The sequence below is a fragment of the Glossina fuscipes genome, unplaced genomic scaffold, assembly GCF_014805625.2.
Source record: "Glossina fuscipes isolate IAEA_lab_2018 unplaced genomic scaffold, Yale_Gfus_2 27, whole genome shotgun sequence".
NCBI classification, from domain to species: Eukaryota; Metazoa; Arthropoda; class Insecta; order Diptera; family Glossinidae; genus Glossina; species Glossina fuscipes.
In genome coordinates this window covers 4,950,437-4,969,687 of record NW_023998422.1, presented here as the reverse complement: position 1 = coordinate 4,969,687, position 19,251 = coordinate 4,950,437, and the positions used below count along the sequence as shown (strand labels likewise).

At 34.1% G+C, this 19,251-nt stretch overlaps 1 protein-coding gene across 2 annotated transcripts in view; it reads left to right on the top strand.

Moving 5' to 3' along the window:
- LOC119636091 (semaphorin-2A-like) overlaps window positions 1-19,251 on the top strand; it is a 122,341-nt gene that overhangs the window by 50,509 nt on the left and 52,581 nt on the right. For both annotated transcript variants that reach the window (XM_038031223.1, XM_038031222.1), the window contains exon 2: window positions 17,119-17,206. In XM_038031223.1, coding sequence (XP_037887151.1) covers window positions 17,119-17,206 — 88 coding nt within the window. The remainder of the gene's footprint in view (window positions 1-17,118; window positions 17,207-19,251) is intronic.

Sequence of the window (19,251 nt, the reverse complement as noted above, 5' to 3'; positions counted from 1 at the left end):
TACAACAAATATAAGAATAAATTTCGCCGAAGAACGAACGCTATTTAGAATGGTTCGGATCGGACCACTTTTCCGGCCACGTCTCATATAACACTTATTTTGAAAAGTCATTACGTAAATAACTGTATTAACCGAGTTGATGTAGGGTATTAAACGGCAGTGATGGTAAAAAAAAAAAAATTGTAAGGACAAGGCCTTAGTCGAAGACGACTAAAGCGGTACAGATACGTTCGCCTTCTTTTTATGTCCAATCACCCAGGCGGTGTACACTTATCGATTATAGTCGACTGTCGGAAAGAAGAGACGAACGAGAAAGAAATTGGGAGGTGGTCTTCGCAAGCGTAGGGACTGTGTCGTCAACAGAGAGCCGCGATGCCTTTACCGGCTAAGAACTCGCTATAGCTAAGAGCAAACAAAGCTCTATCGCACTTAAGGTTTGAACCAGCGAACACTGCCGTAATAGTCGCAGTTCTTATCTACTCGGCTACTCTGGCCTAATGCCCATTTATTCAATACATTGTCAAGTTCAAGTATCATGCAAAAGAAATAGAAGTAAGGCCGGCCGCCTGTGCTGAGTATAAGAGAAAAAATCTTCGGAAAATAAGCTTTAAAAAGCGGAATATATAAAGATTCAGGAATGCTTTCAACATTTGTGTTTTTCTCACAAATTTCTACTTGAAATTATTTCATTTTCTAAATCAATTTTATGATAATTTTCATTTCTCTTGTTATAGTCATGGCATTGGCGTTACCTTTGTTGCTCATTTTACATTCTACTGACATATATTTTTCATATACGAATAATTCAGTGGAAAAGAGAGAGAAAGATAAACTAAGCGAGAAAACGAAATCCTGACAAAGATTGACAGAACCTCACAAACACAAAGTTGAGAAGGAACGACGTAAAAAGAAAAAATGAAAAAAAAAAAAAAAAAAAACGCGGAAAAGTTGTCTAAGAAGAAAGCTTTGCACAGTTCGCTGTGAATAATATTCAAAGTATGTGTGCAAGTAGCTGCAAAATCACAGACTATGCTACACATAGAGTACATAAAGTCAAGATTAGAATGAATCCACATACATTTCGTACGTATTGCAAAGGCAAGCGACAGTATGTAAGCATGCTTAGTGACAAGAATGTCGCGTATAACATTTAGTCAATGTCATGTGCTGAACACAGCACAGAATGCACAAAAAAAAAAAAAAAAAAAAAAAACAAAAAATCAGGAAAAAAATGAACGAAATGGGAAAAATGCCATTGAAGCTAGTGTAAGGCACGTCATTTTTATGGCAATTTTTTCCTTTTTTTTGTTTTGTAAATTTATTTTTACTGTCATACATCACGTGACTGCTAGGTGCCGCACATTAAAATGCAAAGAAGAAAAAAATCGCTATAAACAACAATACGTTGCTTCCGATAAACGTATGTGTATGTATTCGAGAAATGTGTTTATCTTCATCTTTGAGGAAACATGTCTTAATGTCTATGCTTAAATATCTTGTTCCAAGCAGCACAATTTTAGACGAGAAAAATGTCAACATGAGAGAGAATTTTTCCTAAAATTTCTTACCAAATTCCTCAATCATATGCTTGAAAATTGTTCAATAAAAAATGAATAAAAAAAAAAAAATGTTTTTTTTTTAGTTAACTTACTTTACGAAAATTATTTGGGATAGAATGCATTCCTTTCCTTTCCTTGGAAATGGTATTTTCTCTTGCTCTAAAACTTTGAACGAGTTTTCCGTAAATTTCCGCAAAGTTTTTTTAAATTTCCCTCTCGCAAAAATGAAAAAATGCCTCTACTACGAATAATCTTTGATGCATTTTGCGTACACGATGTCTACATGAGAACGTATTAGATATTTCTACCAAGACCCAGAGTCCTTTTGACTGTTTAAGTATGCGTGACTGTTGTGTTAGTAGCTAGCGCGAGTATCTGCCTTGTGATTTAATCTCACGGTTACGCTTATAAGCTCGGTCGGTCTATAAGTTTGAAATCCCCTCTAAGCTTGGAGTATCACATTGACTTAGGCGTATGACTAGTATACACACTCTAGCGAATGTAAAAGATCTTCTTTTCTACAACTTATTATTTATAACTCCCGGCGTTTCGATTTACTAAAGCCACAATGATGCTTCGCGAAAGGCCGTAGTCACCATGGTGAGAACTCACCTGAAGGCTTCCAAGGTAAAAGGCTCTCCTAAGGACATGCCAGTGTGAGTGGGCATCCTGGCCCGTGGGGTGATCTACCACACATTACATTAGGCAATAATAGTTACCTTCTTCTTTAGACCTCAGGTAGGTATCCTTTTGTAAGATATTTGCATTGACAGAAAAACGTGGGCGTGGCGAATTATTGGGCCCAATTTCTACGAAGAACACAAAAACAATATTGTGACTGCAATCACACTCACAATCGGATTCGGGAAATATGGTTTTTTGCAGTAAAGAACATCCCAAGTATGTGGTAACACAAAAAATATCTTGAAGAACAGAACTGTGCTTCTGCGAGCTATTTTTTGAACATCGAATAATATCATGAAATTTCATGAGCATGGTAACCGAGAAATGGTCGCATTCTTATTTTAGACCAGATCAGAGACCCCGTACGTATGAAGACATTTCCAAGAGTAACTCTAGGAAAGCATCGAAGAGGAACACGCAACATTACGTTAACGTTTATTTATAATTATTTTCTGTATTTTTGATGATGGAAACGTAAAGTGGGTAGCACACAATCTGTTTGCCTCAGTATTTGCTGATGTAACGTGCGAAAGGTTATGGCTGGTTTACATCACCTATATGACTTGTGCCCTCATAGAGTATAAATAAATTTCATCACACTTATTATTCTTAATAGCCTTAACAATAATAAAAATAATAATAATAATAAAAGAAAGGCAGCCGTCTGTGTGTGTTAAGAATTTCTAGATATTACCATAAGATGCCAACGTTGGTATAGCTCTTTACTTTAGTGGTCGACTGCCGCTCATATCTAAGTATATTTCCCATTATTCAATACGTTATCTATTAATATGAAATTCGACGCAGAATTGGCAAGTTGTTCTCCTTTTATTGGAATTTCCAAAAAGCTCTTTGTTATCTGCTTTCATGCGAGAATAGTTTGCAATTCATGAATATTTGCCTATGGAAATTGCGACGATTACTAATGGTATGGTGAAATATTGTTAATAGACCGTCATCCGCGCTAGTAAAGGTTCGATCTGTTTAAGGAACGTAAGCACTAATGAGAGGACGGTCTGTTCAGCCAGAACGAAAGGATGAGTTTGTTCATTGAGAAACGCTATCTACGGAAATAGATTTACTGTAGCGTGCAGAGCTATGTGCACACTTTCTCTATTTTTTTGGTTCTTTTTTTTTCCACTCTAAAAATTAATTCATTCAAACACGAAGTTTTAGTTGTAAGTCCATAAATTTTCCATGAATATTCATATGTTTTCATATCTAAATATGGAAGAAAGGGAAACGATTTTAGTTTCCATTCATTTTTTTTATATTTTTAGTTTTTTTTTTTTTTTAATCCACATTATATAAATTGTCTTTTACTTTATTTTCCATACTAATTGTTAGATTTTTATCGTTATAACTCAACCATGTGTGTTTTAATTTAATTTTGCTATTCTCACTGGTTTAGAAAACTGACACAATACAGTCGCACATATAGTGTTTTTCGGTTTTCGGTTTCTCTCTCTCTGTCTCTCTCTCGCTCTCTTTATGCTTTTAATTTCGTTTTTATTGTCAGTATGTAAACTATTAGAAGTCTAGACTAGATAATAGACTTGATTTATAGGTAGATATGTACCACGTATACATAAGTGATTGCAATGAGAATAGAAAGGAAATAAAAAATGAAAAAATTGATGCAATTTAAGCAATAGATTAAATGTTTTATGGCAGCTTAGACAGGTTGACTTGTTAAGATTTACTTATTGCTGAGAAAATACCAAAATACGTCACAAAATTAATTGAAGTTGTCCAGGTAGTAGAAAATGCTAACCTAAGCTCTTTGACTTTGCACATACTTGCATTGAGCTCAGACAAGACACAAAAAGTTCGCTGTTAGAAAATCAGTTTGTTACGATGTTTGCTAACCTTTTCTACTATACATGTCATCTGCTTAACAATCGCAGCTTATTACAATAGATGAAATCAATCAATCAATTGTATATGTGAGTATGTATGTATGCATTACTTTATTGGTATGTCCATCTCTTTTTTTATTTTTTAATATGACCAAGCACTTTGGGGATGCACTTATTTGTGTAATACGGTGACGGTGAGAAAAAAGTGAAGAAAGACCAGAAGATTGGTTGGTGGTGGCCGTACCACCGCCGGATGCCTATCTGGCTGCTCATATAAAATAATCATTCAGTATAAATTTTTTTTAAACGTTTGCAAGGCTCGGCAGAAAGCTTCACTATTTATCCTTCATCAGCATCATATTGTGAATAGATTTGAGGATATCCGCCCCTCCGTCTATGTAATATCGTATTGAAAGTGAGCCATGTCGGTCGGGAGACATGCTTATAGTGGTATGTATGCCGAGAATACCTGTGAAAGCTTCACAGCTAAGACATATATAAATTCAGTTCAGCCAGTTTCGAATTTAGAATGCACTTAAACATCCGTCTGTTCATTTATCCATCTGTCCCTCTGCCCACCTATTGCAGGATTTATACTTAACATGCCCACATTCGCAAAAATGAAGATATCGCCTACAAATTTGCAAAGCAAAAAGGACACGCCTGCAATGCCCACACGTCTTTGCGACAAAAGACATGAGCAGCGTTGCTTTGCTCATTTTTTGCCCATTACTCGTACAAGAACTATATAAATTTTAGTTTCATTCTAAAAACGAGAAAAAATCAGCCGCGCCCACCCAACATTATAGAGTATGAAAATTTAGTTCTTTTACCCTCTTTTTAGCGTTTTTTAGGATAACGATTAGGCCACGACCGAATACAATTTTCTTACTTGGTTTCGTTGCACATTATCTGTGATTGGTATACATTGTAATGGCTGTTGTGCTATACTTACTTACGACAGCTGTGTTTATTTATAGTTAACTCAGTTGCGCTGTATACAACGAAGTGAATATTTTGGAATTCCTTTGAGCTCAGCTATAATTAAACGCAGTCCCAAGGCGATAACCTATTCAACGGTATTATTAGCAACTATGTAGTAAATACTTTTCGTTGAGAGTAACAAAAAAATTTGGTTGCACGGTACGGTATGAAATCCATCAAAAGATCAACATCGTCTTCGTTAAATTGTTTTCTTTTCCAATATCGATAACAGTCTTGAAATCTGTTCGAGACCTGAGTTTCTTGATTTTAAAATGCCTGCAGCAAAACCATTCGATTCGATAACCGATAGTAAGCGCTGCCGCGATTTTATTTTTATTTCGTAAAGTCTTTCTTTAATTACGTAACTATTTATTAACATTTTTCTTCGTTCACGTAAGTCTACCTAAAATTTTCCTCCAGTTGCCTGAGAGCCTCAGAAGTTTCTTTTCCCTTTTTTACACTATTATTTATGGAACGAAATGACAATCCCAATGGGGCTGAACTATAAAGAAATGATTAAAAAGAAATTTTAAACCCATGGGATCTTATATATGTTAGTAAACAATCTTCTTATGGCGTCAAAGTGTTATCAACAGTAACGTCCTAAGCAAATTGTCTGCCTTATGGTATATTGTTCTACATGGGAAAGTAAAGACCCAACAATTTTTATCTATCGTAGCATAGGACCAATTTTAACTTATGCAAAAAACATTTTCTCATTTATGAAAATAGTTTATTTAATTTAAAAATGATTTCATTCTGTTGCATACAAGTATTACTCACTATATTTTTTTTTCAAGTTTCAACAACTTTTCTTGAAAAAAACAAAAAAAGTATATAAGTCGGTCAATCACTTAGTATTGCTTATTTGAAAATAAAAAAAAATAAATAAAAAAATAGCTTCTTCTTCTTCTACTTGCTTGTCTTTCCTTTGCAAGGAAAGAAAAGAATTAACCGCAATTGGACCAAATTTACAAAACTCACAAGTTTTGTAGCAAACTTGAAAATGATGCGGGCGGAGTTTCTCAGAATCGTAAGTGTTTTTGTTTATGTTTGTTTTCTAGAGCGTTATAAATGGAAAACATATGTTTTTATAAACACTACCGCAAAAGGGAATGTGTTCATTTTGTCGAAACGTTTGCAACATGCAGCAGAAACCTTCAACGACCCTCTAAAGTACTTATGTATTCGAGATCAGCATTACTTCTGAACCAACTTAGGGATTTCCGCCTGTCTGTCCGTCTGTTTTTCAACAGTCTGTGCAATGTTTCTGGTAAAGATATCTGCTTCGAATTCGCTAAAAACGTTGGAACGCAGGCTGATATCCGATCAAAGGGCACTCCTGTATAACAACGCAAAGGTGTTTTCCACACTTCCTTACGTGCAAGCTTCAACCTATACACCGATAAATATTTGCACAGAAATAAAGAAAATCGGCTACGCTTACCAAATGTTATAGAAACAGAGTCCAGAGACTCTTACGAAAAGTATGCACTATTGATTGGTATTCAATTTTGAATCCGTTTAGGTATATTTTTCCGTCAGTCTGTCCCTCTTGCTGTCCATCTGCTTCCTTACTTTTTCCTGTCCATGTCCTGCTCGCAAAGATGTTGACCTAAAATTCGCTAAAAGCAGGGAAAGTTGCTGTACGTGCGTAAGTATGGAAAATAGCCCTCAAAGGCCAAGCCCGCGATTGAGTGGGAACATCTCTATTTTGAAAAGTAAATATGGACACTTTTCTGATTCCTCATCGTTTGCAACAATCAATATATGCGTTGCCTAGTTTAATATAAAGGTGACAGGTACGAAAGATTCGGTCATAGCTCAATATCATCTTTTTGCTTGTGTTTTCTTCTTCTTTTTTTTCTTTTTTTCTTGAACTTATATAGAAAAACTAGCAAGTGAAACTAGTAGGAGAAGCTTTCATGCATTCAATTTATGTAATTCGTGTATATAATGTGTTCCGACATCCATAACATGTGTTAAATCCTTAAATAGACAGAAAGCATATTTCGTTGTCCTTATTCAAAAGATTGCAACATGATTTTAACCCATATATGTGGATGAGAAAAATTCGAACCATGCTTTTCAACCCCGTAAAGAAGAAAACATAGACTCGTCTGCTAAAGGCTGATTTCCTATCGAAATTTATAGAGTTTTAATCGATGGTAACATATTCGGATTTTCCTTCTGACTCTTGGCTAACTATTAGCACTTACACCTTCAAGCGGTGGTTTCACGCAATGTAGGCGGTGATTACGCGGATAACTAACAGAGGATACAGCTGCTTACGTTTGCAGTTTCCTTCAGTGCCTCTCTGTCGGTTCGTAGACGTCAAGTGTTGATATCTGAGCATTTCGAGTTGAAGATCATTTCGCGAAATGTCGCTAAACGAAGCAATTAAAGGCTCACTCAAATATTAAGAGAAAAGCACAATTCGTAAACTTTATATCCAAGATTTGCGACTAATTTCTCACATGATGCAACTCATTTTGAAATGTAACATTTCCAATCTGCTCCTCCAGAAAAATTCCGAAGGAGGTCTTAAGAGAAAAACTTTTTAATAAACGACTTCTTTTGGATGGATTTTTCTTCAAGTGAAAGTTGTCGCAGTGCAGTTTGAAGTTAAAAACCATATGCATTGTCAACTGGGCTGAAAAAAGTTGTCAAATTCCATAGAAATGCTATTTGAATATTCATACGATATACAAGAAATTTAATATCGTACCGATCTAGTGATTCTTGTTACGGGTAAAGAGTATGAAGATAAACATTACTTCCACCTTATAGTGGTTTATAGTGAATTTGCTTCATAAGGATTAGTCAATAGTAATACTACACCTACCTGTCATCCTTCAGACTTATTGAGTGAGATACGATAAAGACAAATATTGCTTTTTGCCTTGGTTTATGGTGAATTTGCTTTCTATTAATTCGTCAATAGTTATCCCTTATCTGTGTATCATCCTACGAACTTATTGAGCAAACTCTTACTTCATGAAGGCTGAATAAACAAAATTCATGTTCATGTTGAAGTGGCAGCCGAGCAATGATACAAAACCTTAATATTAAGTGTGCCGTCATGAAAAGCGACACGATATCTAGCTTCCTACTTTTCTGCTTATTTTCTTCTGCGACTGTCGCAAGTCTTCTATTATACATAGTATAAGTCTTTGCAAAAATATTATTTAAACTCTTAATAGACTTAAAATAAATAACTTAACTTTAAGTGTTAAAGGAATTGTTCAGCGAAATCTACATCATTAGCGAATGTGTTTGCGACGCAGACAACACAAATCATTGCTTACTTCTATGAAAGATGATGCATACATTTAAAACTTCCGGTTCTTATGAGAATTTACGACATACATAATCAAGCTTTTTGTTGTATTGCATCGAAACAAAGAAAAAGAAGCGAAAAGAAAATGCAAAAGAAAAAAAAAAACACCAAACCCGAAGTAGTGATGAACACACCGATGAAATGATATGCTGCTGCTCTCCTCCGCCCAGCCCGCCATGTGCAAGACGATGAAAGGCTAGCAAAAAGTACATACGGGAAAGCGAGAGAGAGAGAGAGAGAGAGAGGGAGAAAGAAGAAAAAAAAACAATAAAATTGTAAAAAAAGAATTAAGTTTAAATGCAGTAAAATTACAGATGTAAAAGAAAAACCTACGAGAACTCATTGTGCATATGGGATACATAAATGTTGAAAGAAGAAAAATTTTACAGGCATTTTAAGCGGTTCATAAGAAGGTTACTAATGCGCATACACGCACACATAAATTACGGGCAAAATAGCATATATATATAAATACATGATATATGGAAAGAATGTTGGATTTAAATAAGAAATAAAGTGAAGGAAAAAGGTTAAAAAATTTATTTAGAAAAAGAAAGATGTCGAGCGCAAAAGAAATGTAACGAGAAATGAATTCGTTAAACGAAAGAGTGCAAAGGTTGACGGTTATGCATACAGTTTTCCTACAACTGAAAACGTGCTGAAATTGCATGACTTAGGTGTCTAGACTTCATAATGCCTCCTTTTACGGAGAGTTCACAAGTTTTTATTTATTTTTTTTTATTTCACGATTTCTTTTAAGCAATTTTAACTTTCGCATATATATTCCGTTTTCGTCATTTTTTTTGTAATATTTATTATAAGGTATTGACTGTTGTGTAATGATGATCTCATAAAACCGTAATTGAGTTGTAAAAAGCATCAAATAAACTTTTTCCGAAAACGAGGTCTGCTTTAATCATATACCAAAAAAAAAAAAATACGTTAATATCTGGAATATAACATCTAAACACATGACATGAGCTTGATCGTGCCAATCTGCCCTAGAATAACTTGGTTGGAATTAGGTCGCTACAGTTTTAAATAGTGTGCATTATAGAGTATACTACACTAGTACTATACTATACTATACTAGTACTATGTTAGTACTATACTATAGTGCACTAGTACGATACTAGCACTATAGTATAATATTGTATATATTGAATAGAGGTGACATTTTCAAGTTTGGCCGCACCAGACTCTCAGCTTCGGGTCGTACTTCCATACTCATTTTTCGCTTACATACCAGAGTTCAAAAAATTATTAAGAATAGTTCCCGAAAGAAAAGTTTGAATTTTATTTTTGCTCATTTGACAGATGTTTTCATATAGGTTCACATAATATAGGTGAGTATAGGTGACATATTCTAGTTTGGCCGCAATAGAGTTTCAAGTTTGGGTGTTCTCCCATATTCATTTTTCACTAATATATCAAAAATCAAAAAATTGTTAAAAACAGTTCCCACAAGCAGAATTTGGCTTTGTTGAGTTTGCATGAGGTGTCCGCAAAACTATTTTACGTTGGTTAATACGGACGGAGTACGCTTTCAGACCCAACCATAGCTTAATTTTAAATATTTAGCAAAGCTCTGTTCAAGCATTAAGAGAGTTTTGATAACAGATGTGAAAGGTGTCTTTGCTAATTAAATTCGTATTTATCCACACACAAAAATTCTAGTAATCGATTTTCACAATCTTCCCTTGATGCCAATTTCTTATCACTAAGGTAGTTTTGCAATGCAAGAAGAACATAGCAATTGCTGTGGACCACAAAAAAGTAGCAAAATAATTTCACCTTTCCAACGAGCATCAATCTGAACTTGTTTGCTTCATACCTTACGAGATATCGACCAGTACAGCTGTCTACCAGAAGAGCAGTGCATTTCTTTTTCGGATTGGATCACTTTTTCGATCACTTCGCTTAGGCTGCCCTATTTCGAAGAGCCGTAACATGAATAACTTTAGGATGGTGTAGGGTATTTAATGATAGCCCGTTGACACACTCTAGTATTTTTACTTATTTTTAAATTAATTTTGCCATTAATATTTAAAATTCAAGCTATAAAGTCGAATCATTTTAAAAATTTGAAATTTTCCATAGAACGCATATACTCATCTCATTCCGGTTCCATATCATATCTTACTTTCAACATCAACAATACCCTCTATATATATAACGTTATACAGCATAATACGTATATGTGTATATATTAATTTTTTATAAAGCTTTCACAAACAGTTTAGTTAACTGCACAGTATGAGTGACATTATATATATATTTTTTTTTTAAATAGCAATCATACGTCAAGGTGTCACAATTCACAAAAACTTTATTCGTCTCTAAACTTTTCCGGTAAATATTTAATGCAGATTTTTTGTTTTTCTTTTGATTTAGTTATATTGCGCTGATATATATATATATATATATATATATATATTCATACAAATAAATCAGTTGTTGGGTATTTATAAATAACATTAAAGTATCGTTTGTAACCCTAAAAAGAAAAAATAAGCAAAACATACCCTTAAAGAATATAAATTGAAAATCGGAGCAAGATTCTGCTTTTTCCATCTGTTCCTTGCCGCCATAGTATTCGGTGAGGGTGACAATTGGAATGTATGTAAATATAAATATGTATGTATATATATATTTTATTTATTTTATTTTTATTATTTATTATTTTATTTTATTTTTATTATTTATTATTTTATTATTTTATATATATATGTATTTAATTTTTTTTTTTCAAGTTATTGGTTTGCCTACTCTGCGTCATTGTTATTTGAATATTGTAGCGCTTTCATTGTTTAGCACTCGCAAAGCCTTAATAGTACTAAACTCAGTCAGAGTGTTGTGCCCACAAATGATGTTCATTTGATAAAGAACTCTAGCTACTGAAAGTTCCAAGAAACTATGTTCTGTAGTGTTAGTGACAGTACTTTCAATTGAAAATAATCACCGGTTTATTCTACACGCTACAGTACTACTCACTACTTACTACTTTTTCAGAAGACAAATTGAAATAATTCTGAAATCCGATATGTGTATCTACCGGCTTGTTATGATAAGTAATGAATACCTGAGAAGACGTCTACTACTTTCTCACTAAGATTTAATTTGCTTTGTTTATCTCTGCTTGTCACTTTACTTCTCTGAATATGTTGAGCGATCTATCTATCGGGCTAAGATAACATTGGTGGGAAAACTTTGCTATTGTCCTTTGCTACTTACGATCACTATTGCTATTGTTACTGTTTTTGTCAGTGCAGTTAATGATATTGTTGTTACTGCTATTGGCTCTGTCGGTTGTTGCAATTGTAGGTATTGCCACCGTTGTCTCTCTTGCCATATCGGTCTGTTAGTATCATTTCTGCCGACGATGCTACCGCTATTGCTAATAGAACTTCTATTTTTCCTTTTATTGCGTTTGCTATTTTTTCTCTACGGCCCAATAGTTTTCTATTGCTAGTTTTCCTACTGCTATCGCTTTATCAATTATTACGACTGTGGCCGTTACTACTGTTGGTACTCTTGTCAGATAATTATGTTATTACATTGCTATTGCTTTTGCTGGCAACGTTGATATTGCTATTGCTCTTGTGTCTTCAGTGGCTGTTCTTATTGCTATTGATATTTCGGCCGCTGTTACTGTTACTATTATCTGTTACCCTATTATCTCTGTCTGTCGCTATATCACTATTCTTCTCGTCATTTCTAGTCCCTATGCTACACTTGCCATGTTTTTGTGACAACTGTTGTCAGCTTTCTATGCTACTATTAATACAGCTTGTGGCGTATCAGAGCATGGCCTATGACTATCTATTAAAATGATTCGAATGGCGTACATGTAAAAGAATGGAAAAAGAAAACAAATGAATGAAATGGAAAGAAGATTTGCATTCTGGTTGAAAACTTTTTAAATTTTCTTGAATTTTACGAAAAATCATCTTATAATTAAGGAAGGAAGTAGTGTAATAAAGGTAAACATATCTTGATTAAAAATTGCAAAATATTCTCTTAGAGATGAAATGTACTGAAGCTTGATACAAATATAGGAAACAAAACAGAGAAAGAAAGCATACAACCGCATGCAAAGTGAATAGATTCACATAAAAATTTTCTAAAATAAATTTTTCCTTTTTTTTTTTGCCTCATTGAAGAGCTTCAGTTTATTATTGAGATATTTTGCTGAAAAAGGAAAATATTTCTATTGAAAATTTTGATTTAGACCTCAAATTTAGACAATAAAAATATTCTAGAATTAAAAAAAAAAAAAAAACATCTTTTGTTTATCATTAAACTTGAATTTCTTTTTATTTTTGTAATCATTTTTAAGAGAGTTCTAAGCCTGGAAATAAACCACCCTACACATCTTAGTAGAACTCGTATAATTAAATAGAGTAGTTGGAGCTTTACAAGCAAGTGGTGAACCAGAGAGCTTTGCAAGCAGAAGAGATATTACTGAGCTTAATGTAATTGTCTTAATTAGTAGCACGTCTTTGGCTGCGATGTTGATAGGAATGATAGGAATGTTGGTATAGCCGGGCGGTTGTGTGGATGAAGTTCTCACTCTAAAGAGGAGAAATAAACGAAAAAAGCAGATGATTGTATCCTACATTGTAAAACCCTACAAAGCATACTGGGACATAGACAACGACATAGACGATGAAGGCTATCTGATGGTGGGTTCGCGGGGACTTGCAGCGGGAAGCTATTGAGTTCTCAAAATTATAATGAGGAATTGAAAGGCCGTAGTCGTATTTGTAAAGCGACTGATAACTGGTAATTATGTGGTTGTGGGGAACCTTATGAGTGGACCTGGGACTTGTGAAAAGTTTACTCCAAGATTTAAAAGTTCCTATGAGATTATTGAAGTTCTCTCGAACTTGAGAGTTATGGATGTGGTTTACGTAAGAATATGGGAAGCGATTCTTATTAAGCCGTGTTTGCGCGCTTCACTTGCGCTTGTAAACGAAATTCGAAACGATTTGAAGCTAGGAATGCCGGCTAATGGCAAACATCTATGATAGTGAATAGGAGGAAGGAATGTTAGTGTTTTCAGACAGGGCAGTGGAGTAAGTTTTTAGCCCAAGTGAGAACGTCAAACAGAATAAATAGTAAAACGAAAAAATCCTATATTCCGCTTACAAGTTTTCAGCTCAATTCTCTAAAGTGAAGTCAACGTTCCTTCCCCACTTTTTTTTCTTTTTTTTTTTTATTAAACGCTATTGCCTTCGTTTCGTTCTGCCGCAGCAAAAGCATCTTCCGCAACATTATCTTTAATAATTAAATTACATGGTTTAATCTTATTTAAATGCAGTGCAAGGTAATTCTAAACGAACTAGAGGTATTTTTTACTTTATTTCAAATGAAAACGAAAATCGTCTTTGAAATCGAATATTTTGATAATATCGTGTTGCATGTAATATACACAACAAAAGTAAAATGTAAAAAAAAAAAAGTTTTTTTTTCTGTTTTAATTTCACCTTTTTATTGCTTTGCGAGCTGTTATTCTATAAAAAGCTTTATCAAGTGATACAGTAACTTTCAACTGAATATAATTGAAGCGCTATCAAAAACGAAAACGCCTCTACTTTTAAATGGAAAGCATAAAACATAAATGATAAGTCGATTAAAATATTTGACGTTTTTATCTTTTGTTTTTACGCATAAAAAAAAAAAAGAAAAAAATGTCACTATGCTACATGAGATGCATCCAAAACGGGTTTTTTCAAAAATATTTATATATATTACTTATGAAATTCGTACAAAATTTATAGCGACTAAATTTTAAATCCTCTTTTTTTCGGTTTCACTTAATATGAAAATTTCATATAAGAATTTTATCAATCAGTCAATTGGTTTGAATGGTTATTTAGTCGGTAAAACTTAGGTATGCGTTTTTATGTTTGTTTTTAATTTATTCCTAAAATTCTTTTAGATTTATTTTGCGAATACTTTGGTGAGCTATGAATGAACCGAATCAGCTTCTGATAGCCTTTCTTAGCGAATTCAACTATCCGTGTAATGTCTTCTTACAAAGCTGTCCACAAACTCTCAACATTCGCTTATCACATCACACCCGGTCTGTGGCTTGTAAACTAGTCGGGAAAATGTTATAAAGTTTTGACACAGGAAAAATTCAGAAATCATATGGGAAGTCCTTTAGTGATGAGCAATTTTGATAAAGTCATTTTAACTATCAAATATTGCCGAAAACGCGATACAAGCAAAAATCCGGAAAACGGCGCTATAAACACGATTGAATAAGAAACTTAAGAATCTTATCTAAGGCCACATAACACTGAAGTGTGTCTAACAGTTAGAAGGACTTCAAATGGTAGGATATTCTTTCTGTTATCCCGTTTGATTGATTCACAATTATTTTCTGAATCGATCTAAGCTTGTCTGCATATCTGTCTATCCGTTTGACGTTTAGTCCTGTGTATGTAAGATGAAGATTTTGAGGCATTCGAATGTAATTTGTTATATAGTCAACCAACCCAACTTTATTGCAAATTGTTCGGATCGAAGCACGTTTTTAATATTTCCCTATACATCCCTATCAATATTTCATGGTGAAAATAGGTTCATAACAGTTACTGGACATCAAACTTAACCTTCAGTTAATTAATTACCACCCATTTGACGTTCGAAGCGTCCTTCAATGTGAGGGCTTTGTTGAAAAGTATCAAAATACTCGATAATTTTCAGTCTATCGCCGAAATTCGAAAATGAATGAATGACTTTATTAGGAAAAATAGCTTAGGGCTTCGAATGGTCGACCTAGATAATAGCATGCATGCCTATGAATACTTGCACTCTTCACGCGAAATTCCTGTACATTGTGTAAATAAAAAAAATAAAATGAAGTATAAATATTGGAGAGCATGGAAATGCATATTACTCTGATACCCATCATAGTTATGTGACAGGCGTGGAAATACGCATAAGTATGTATACACAATTTCCTGATCATATTCTATTTTTCTTTCCGAATGTTATCACTTCTATTCGCCATTCGACACTTCGCAATTTAAGTTTGTGTGGTCTTCGTGACCACAGCATTCTTACGTCCTTTTTTTAAATCATGCCATTAAGACATATAAGCGCTTACAGTCACAGAGTTATGAAACTAGTCCCTTGTATACTTTTTTACTCCCGCACCCATCAGTCCCTCATATACCACATTACATCTTACACCTCGGACTTTATTCCTCGCTCTTTCCTTCCATCCTATCTATCGTGACGGACAAGTAATATGCGTACTTTAATAAAAACTATAGCAAAAACAATAACATGGGGGACCTATAAGACGCAAAATTACACAAAATATCTTTAATCAAATAATCATTAAAATAAATAAATAATAACATATTATGCCAAACCTAACCCCAAGTTTACTAACGCCCAAGCGAGGAACTCTCACAATGACCCTTCTGTACACATCTCAGCAAATTTTCGGTTGTTAATTTGCTGAATAACAGAAGAAGAAGAAGAATACTAGCAAAGTCAGAATATTAATTCTATCAAGCTTTTGTTTTAGTTCTTAGGAACGGTAAACTGAGCCTAAGTCAAAGGGAACCTAACCTGCATTCGTAGATATATTATTGTTATTATTATTATTATTAATTTATCCAGAGAAATAAATTCTAAAGCACTAGCATAGGCAGCTACCGGCTCTGTTGAAAACTCTATCGCGCTTGAGATTTAAACTCACGACCACCAAGTTGTTAGTCGTGGTCCTTTGCCTATTTGGTCACTCGGGCAAATGTGATAGGTATAAATCGTTATCGAGAGGCAGATTTCGATTACGATGTCGCACATAAGAAAGTTTCATTTTGATCAAAATTTCGGAATCTATTGGAACCGCCTTGCAAGCGACTTCTTCATAACTACTTCATTAGTTAGGATTTCAGTTATTAAAGCAAAGACAACGTTTTTGGTTCAGCTTTAGTTATCACTTAATTATACCTGAAGCTGGGGTTAGGCTTTCTATGGCCACTAGTATCGTCCGGCCGACTACGTTTAAAAAGGGCAATGGATTGCGCTGCTTATTGGAGGCACCTTCCATGGCTACGATGTCATCAAAATTTGTTTAATGGATCGCTACTTGCTCTTTCAAGTTCGCTATTACTTATCTCTTAGCAGAAGAAAAGGCCAGCTCTGATCGGCTGTCTGAACGTAAACTTCTGCATTGATCTGCTGTCAGTTGAAAATGCCTATCTAAAACGTCTGCATATGTGAAGTGTAATGTCTTCAAATTAGAAATCATTTTTAACTGGGAATACTGTTCAGCCCATCACTATACGTTTTTCGTTACGTTTAGTCGATTGTTGAAGTCTATGAACAACATATTATTTTCTATTGACAATTGTGAAGGAAAACTTTCTTTCGAACAAATTCGACTTTGCTATATAAGTTAAGAGTGAGTGGAAGAAGTTCATGTTGATCTTAAGAAATTTTAATTTTTTTTATTTTTTATTTTTTTATTTTTGTTGTTTTGCAAATTATTATACATTCATAAAACTTTAATTAGCACAATTTATGGTTGCCTCGATATGCATTTGCTTTCGTTTTAATTACTCATTAAAAATTATCTCATTCAAAATGGGTTGCGCGTTGGTTGCCTTCTTATTTATTACTATAACGATGCATTTTCTATTTATATTTTCCTTTTTCATTACAGATCATGTCAAAGATTTCAGTTGCGGTCCTTTGCATTATAAAACTTTCTATTTTGATGAGAACACAAATGCACTTTATGTCGGTGCCATGTAAGTATTAAAAGTCTCAAGTTTATTTCTTTTAATATATACATATATACATATATATATTCGTTCTATGTTTATAATCTTTAAAAGGGTGATTGCTTTGTCTTTGGGATTATATTACTAGAAAAAGAAATACAAGTAGCAAACTCTCAACTGTCAATTAAATTTAATTTAATTATATTTTAAAGAAGAAGAATTTCAAATAAAATTTAAAGAATTGAATCACATTGAAGCCTTTAAAATGAATATTTAAATTTATTGCAAATTGCCGAGGATGGGAAAGACATTTCTAGCAAAATTTATAGCGAATAGGAGGCAAGAAATATTGAGGCATTTAAGACAATTGCAGTTAAGTATCTGATTGGCCGCAAAAACATAATATATATATGTAAGATTAGAAAAATTATTAGGTACTAGACGAAGGCATCCGATAAAAACACAGGACCTTAAGACAAGTATGCGAAAGCCAACAAGTATATGCTATACTGCAACGTTTGGAAGGCACGTGTGCGTGAGTGTATTCGCGCTAAAGCAGAAAAATAACTTGTGCGCGGTTGTGCGTACGTTTGCTTAAGCAATTCCTTGTAAGCACGCACGCAATAGAATTTTCAATTTTGATTTTTCTACGCTTGGCGGTTTTTGTTTTTCGTATGTTCATCTGAATATTGTTTATATAATAAATAAATTTGTGCTTTTTTTTTTTATTTTTTGGTTAACTACCATTGTTTTTTGCTATATATATCTGTATATATAATTACTCTTCCCGATTTCTACTGTACATACATTTCCGATTACCGATATTATTCCTATTTAAAAATCATATAATGATAAACATTTTCATCAAAGTCGCTAGCCGATCAAACACGAAGTCGAACCCAACGGCTAACATATTCAATCCATGTTTCGACGACCCCTTTACCAACTACTACGTTTTCTAATTTGGATGAAGGAGGCTTCCAAGCCCAATCATATCTTCATCGTAACTACTTTACAGAGCCCTGCCGCACTTGAGATTTGAGCCCGCAAACACTAACTGGGTAGTCGCGGTTTTTAGCTATTTAACTACTCAGGCTTGTTTCCTTTTTCCTCTTGCTACTGCCATTTAGGCAACGGTTTCCCACAATACTTGAACTATAGATTGCTCCGAATCTCTTAAAAGACAATTTGTGCCAGGATAGATAGAATTTTTGAGCGATCGCTTGGTCATTGGTCACGTAATTCAAAATAACTACAATTTTGTACATGAATGCTTTGAAAATATCGGGCATATCTTCCTATATACGTAGCAGTCATTTTGGAACGGTTCAGAATTCCAAAAATTTTAAAAGAGTGTTTCTCTCGTCACAAGTTTTTACCTGCGTTTGCCTACGCGAATAGCTTGTTAATGTTAAACCCTAAGTACTCCTTTCTTGCAGGCTTAAATGATCTCATAATAGTAAAGCGTCAATGTACCTATGTATCTAGTTAATAGACCTACTGATTTAGCAGAGAAACTTGGGATAGTCCAATCTTTTATTGTAAGCTAGTCTGCCCGTCCGCCTTCTTCGCAAGTTTATGGAATTTAGTAGACAGATATGGTTTGCCCCAAGGACGAACGCTGTAGCAAATGTTTGCGATCCGAATACTTTTGCCATCACTTCTCGTGTAGTACATTATCTTAAAAACTCGTCACATGAATACTTATAGGGCGAAACGGTGGGTATTTAGTGGTGGATGAGCGTTGCCTTTACTATAGTGCTTTTTCTTCTTTTAGGCTGTTACGGTAGTGTCACTCCTTATTTCTCACACACTAAGAACATGTATCTGCATAGTTTTCTTCAGATTCCTTTCACTGAATCTTACTTTTAAACAATTTTATTCGTTTAGGCGAACAGTTGGCAAACTACATTCCGCACCAGCAACGCTTATGTGCTGCCAATTTGCCTTATCTCCTGCCTCCTCCCACTTTATGCTGAATTTTCTTGATTTATTTTTAACTTTTTATGACAATCACGTGGAGGAAAAAACGCAACATTTTTTCCGGTCAACGAATTATTAAGCAAATCTAA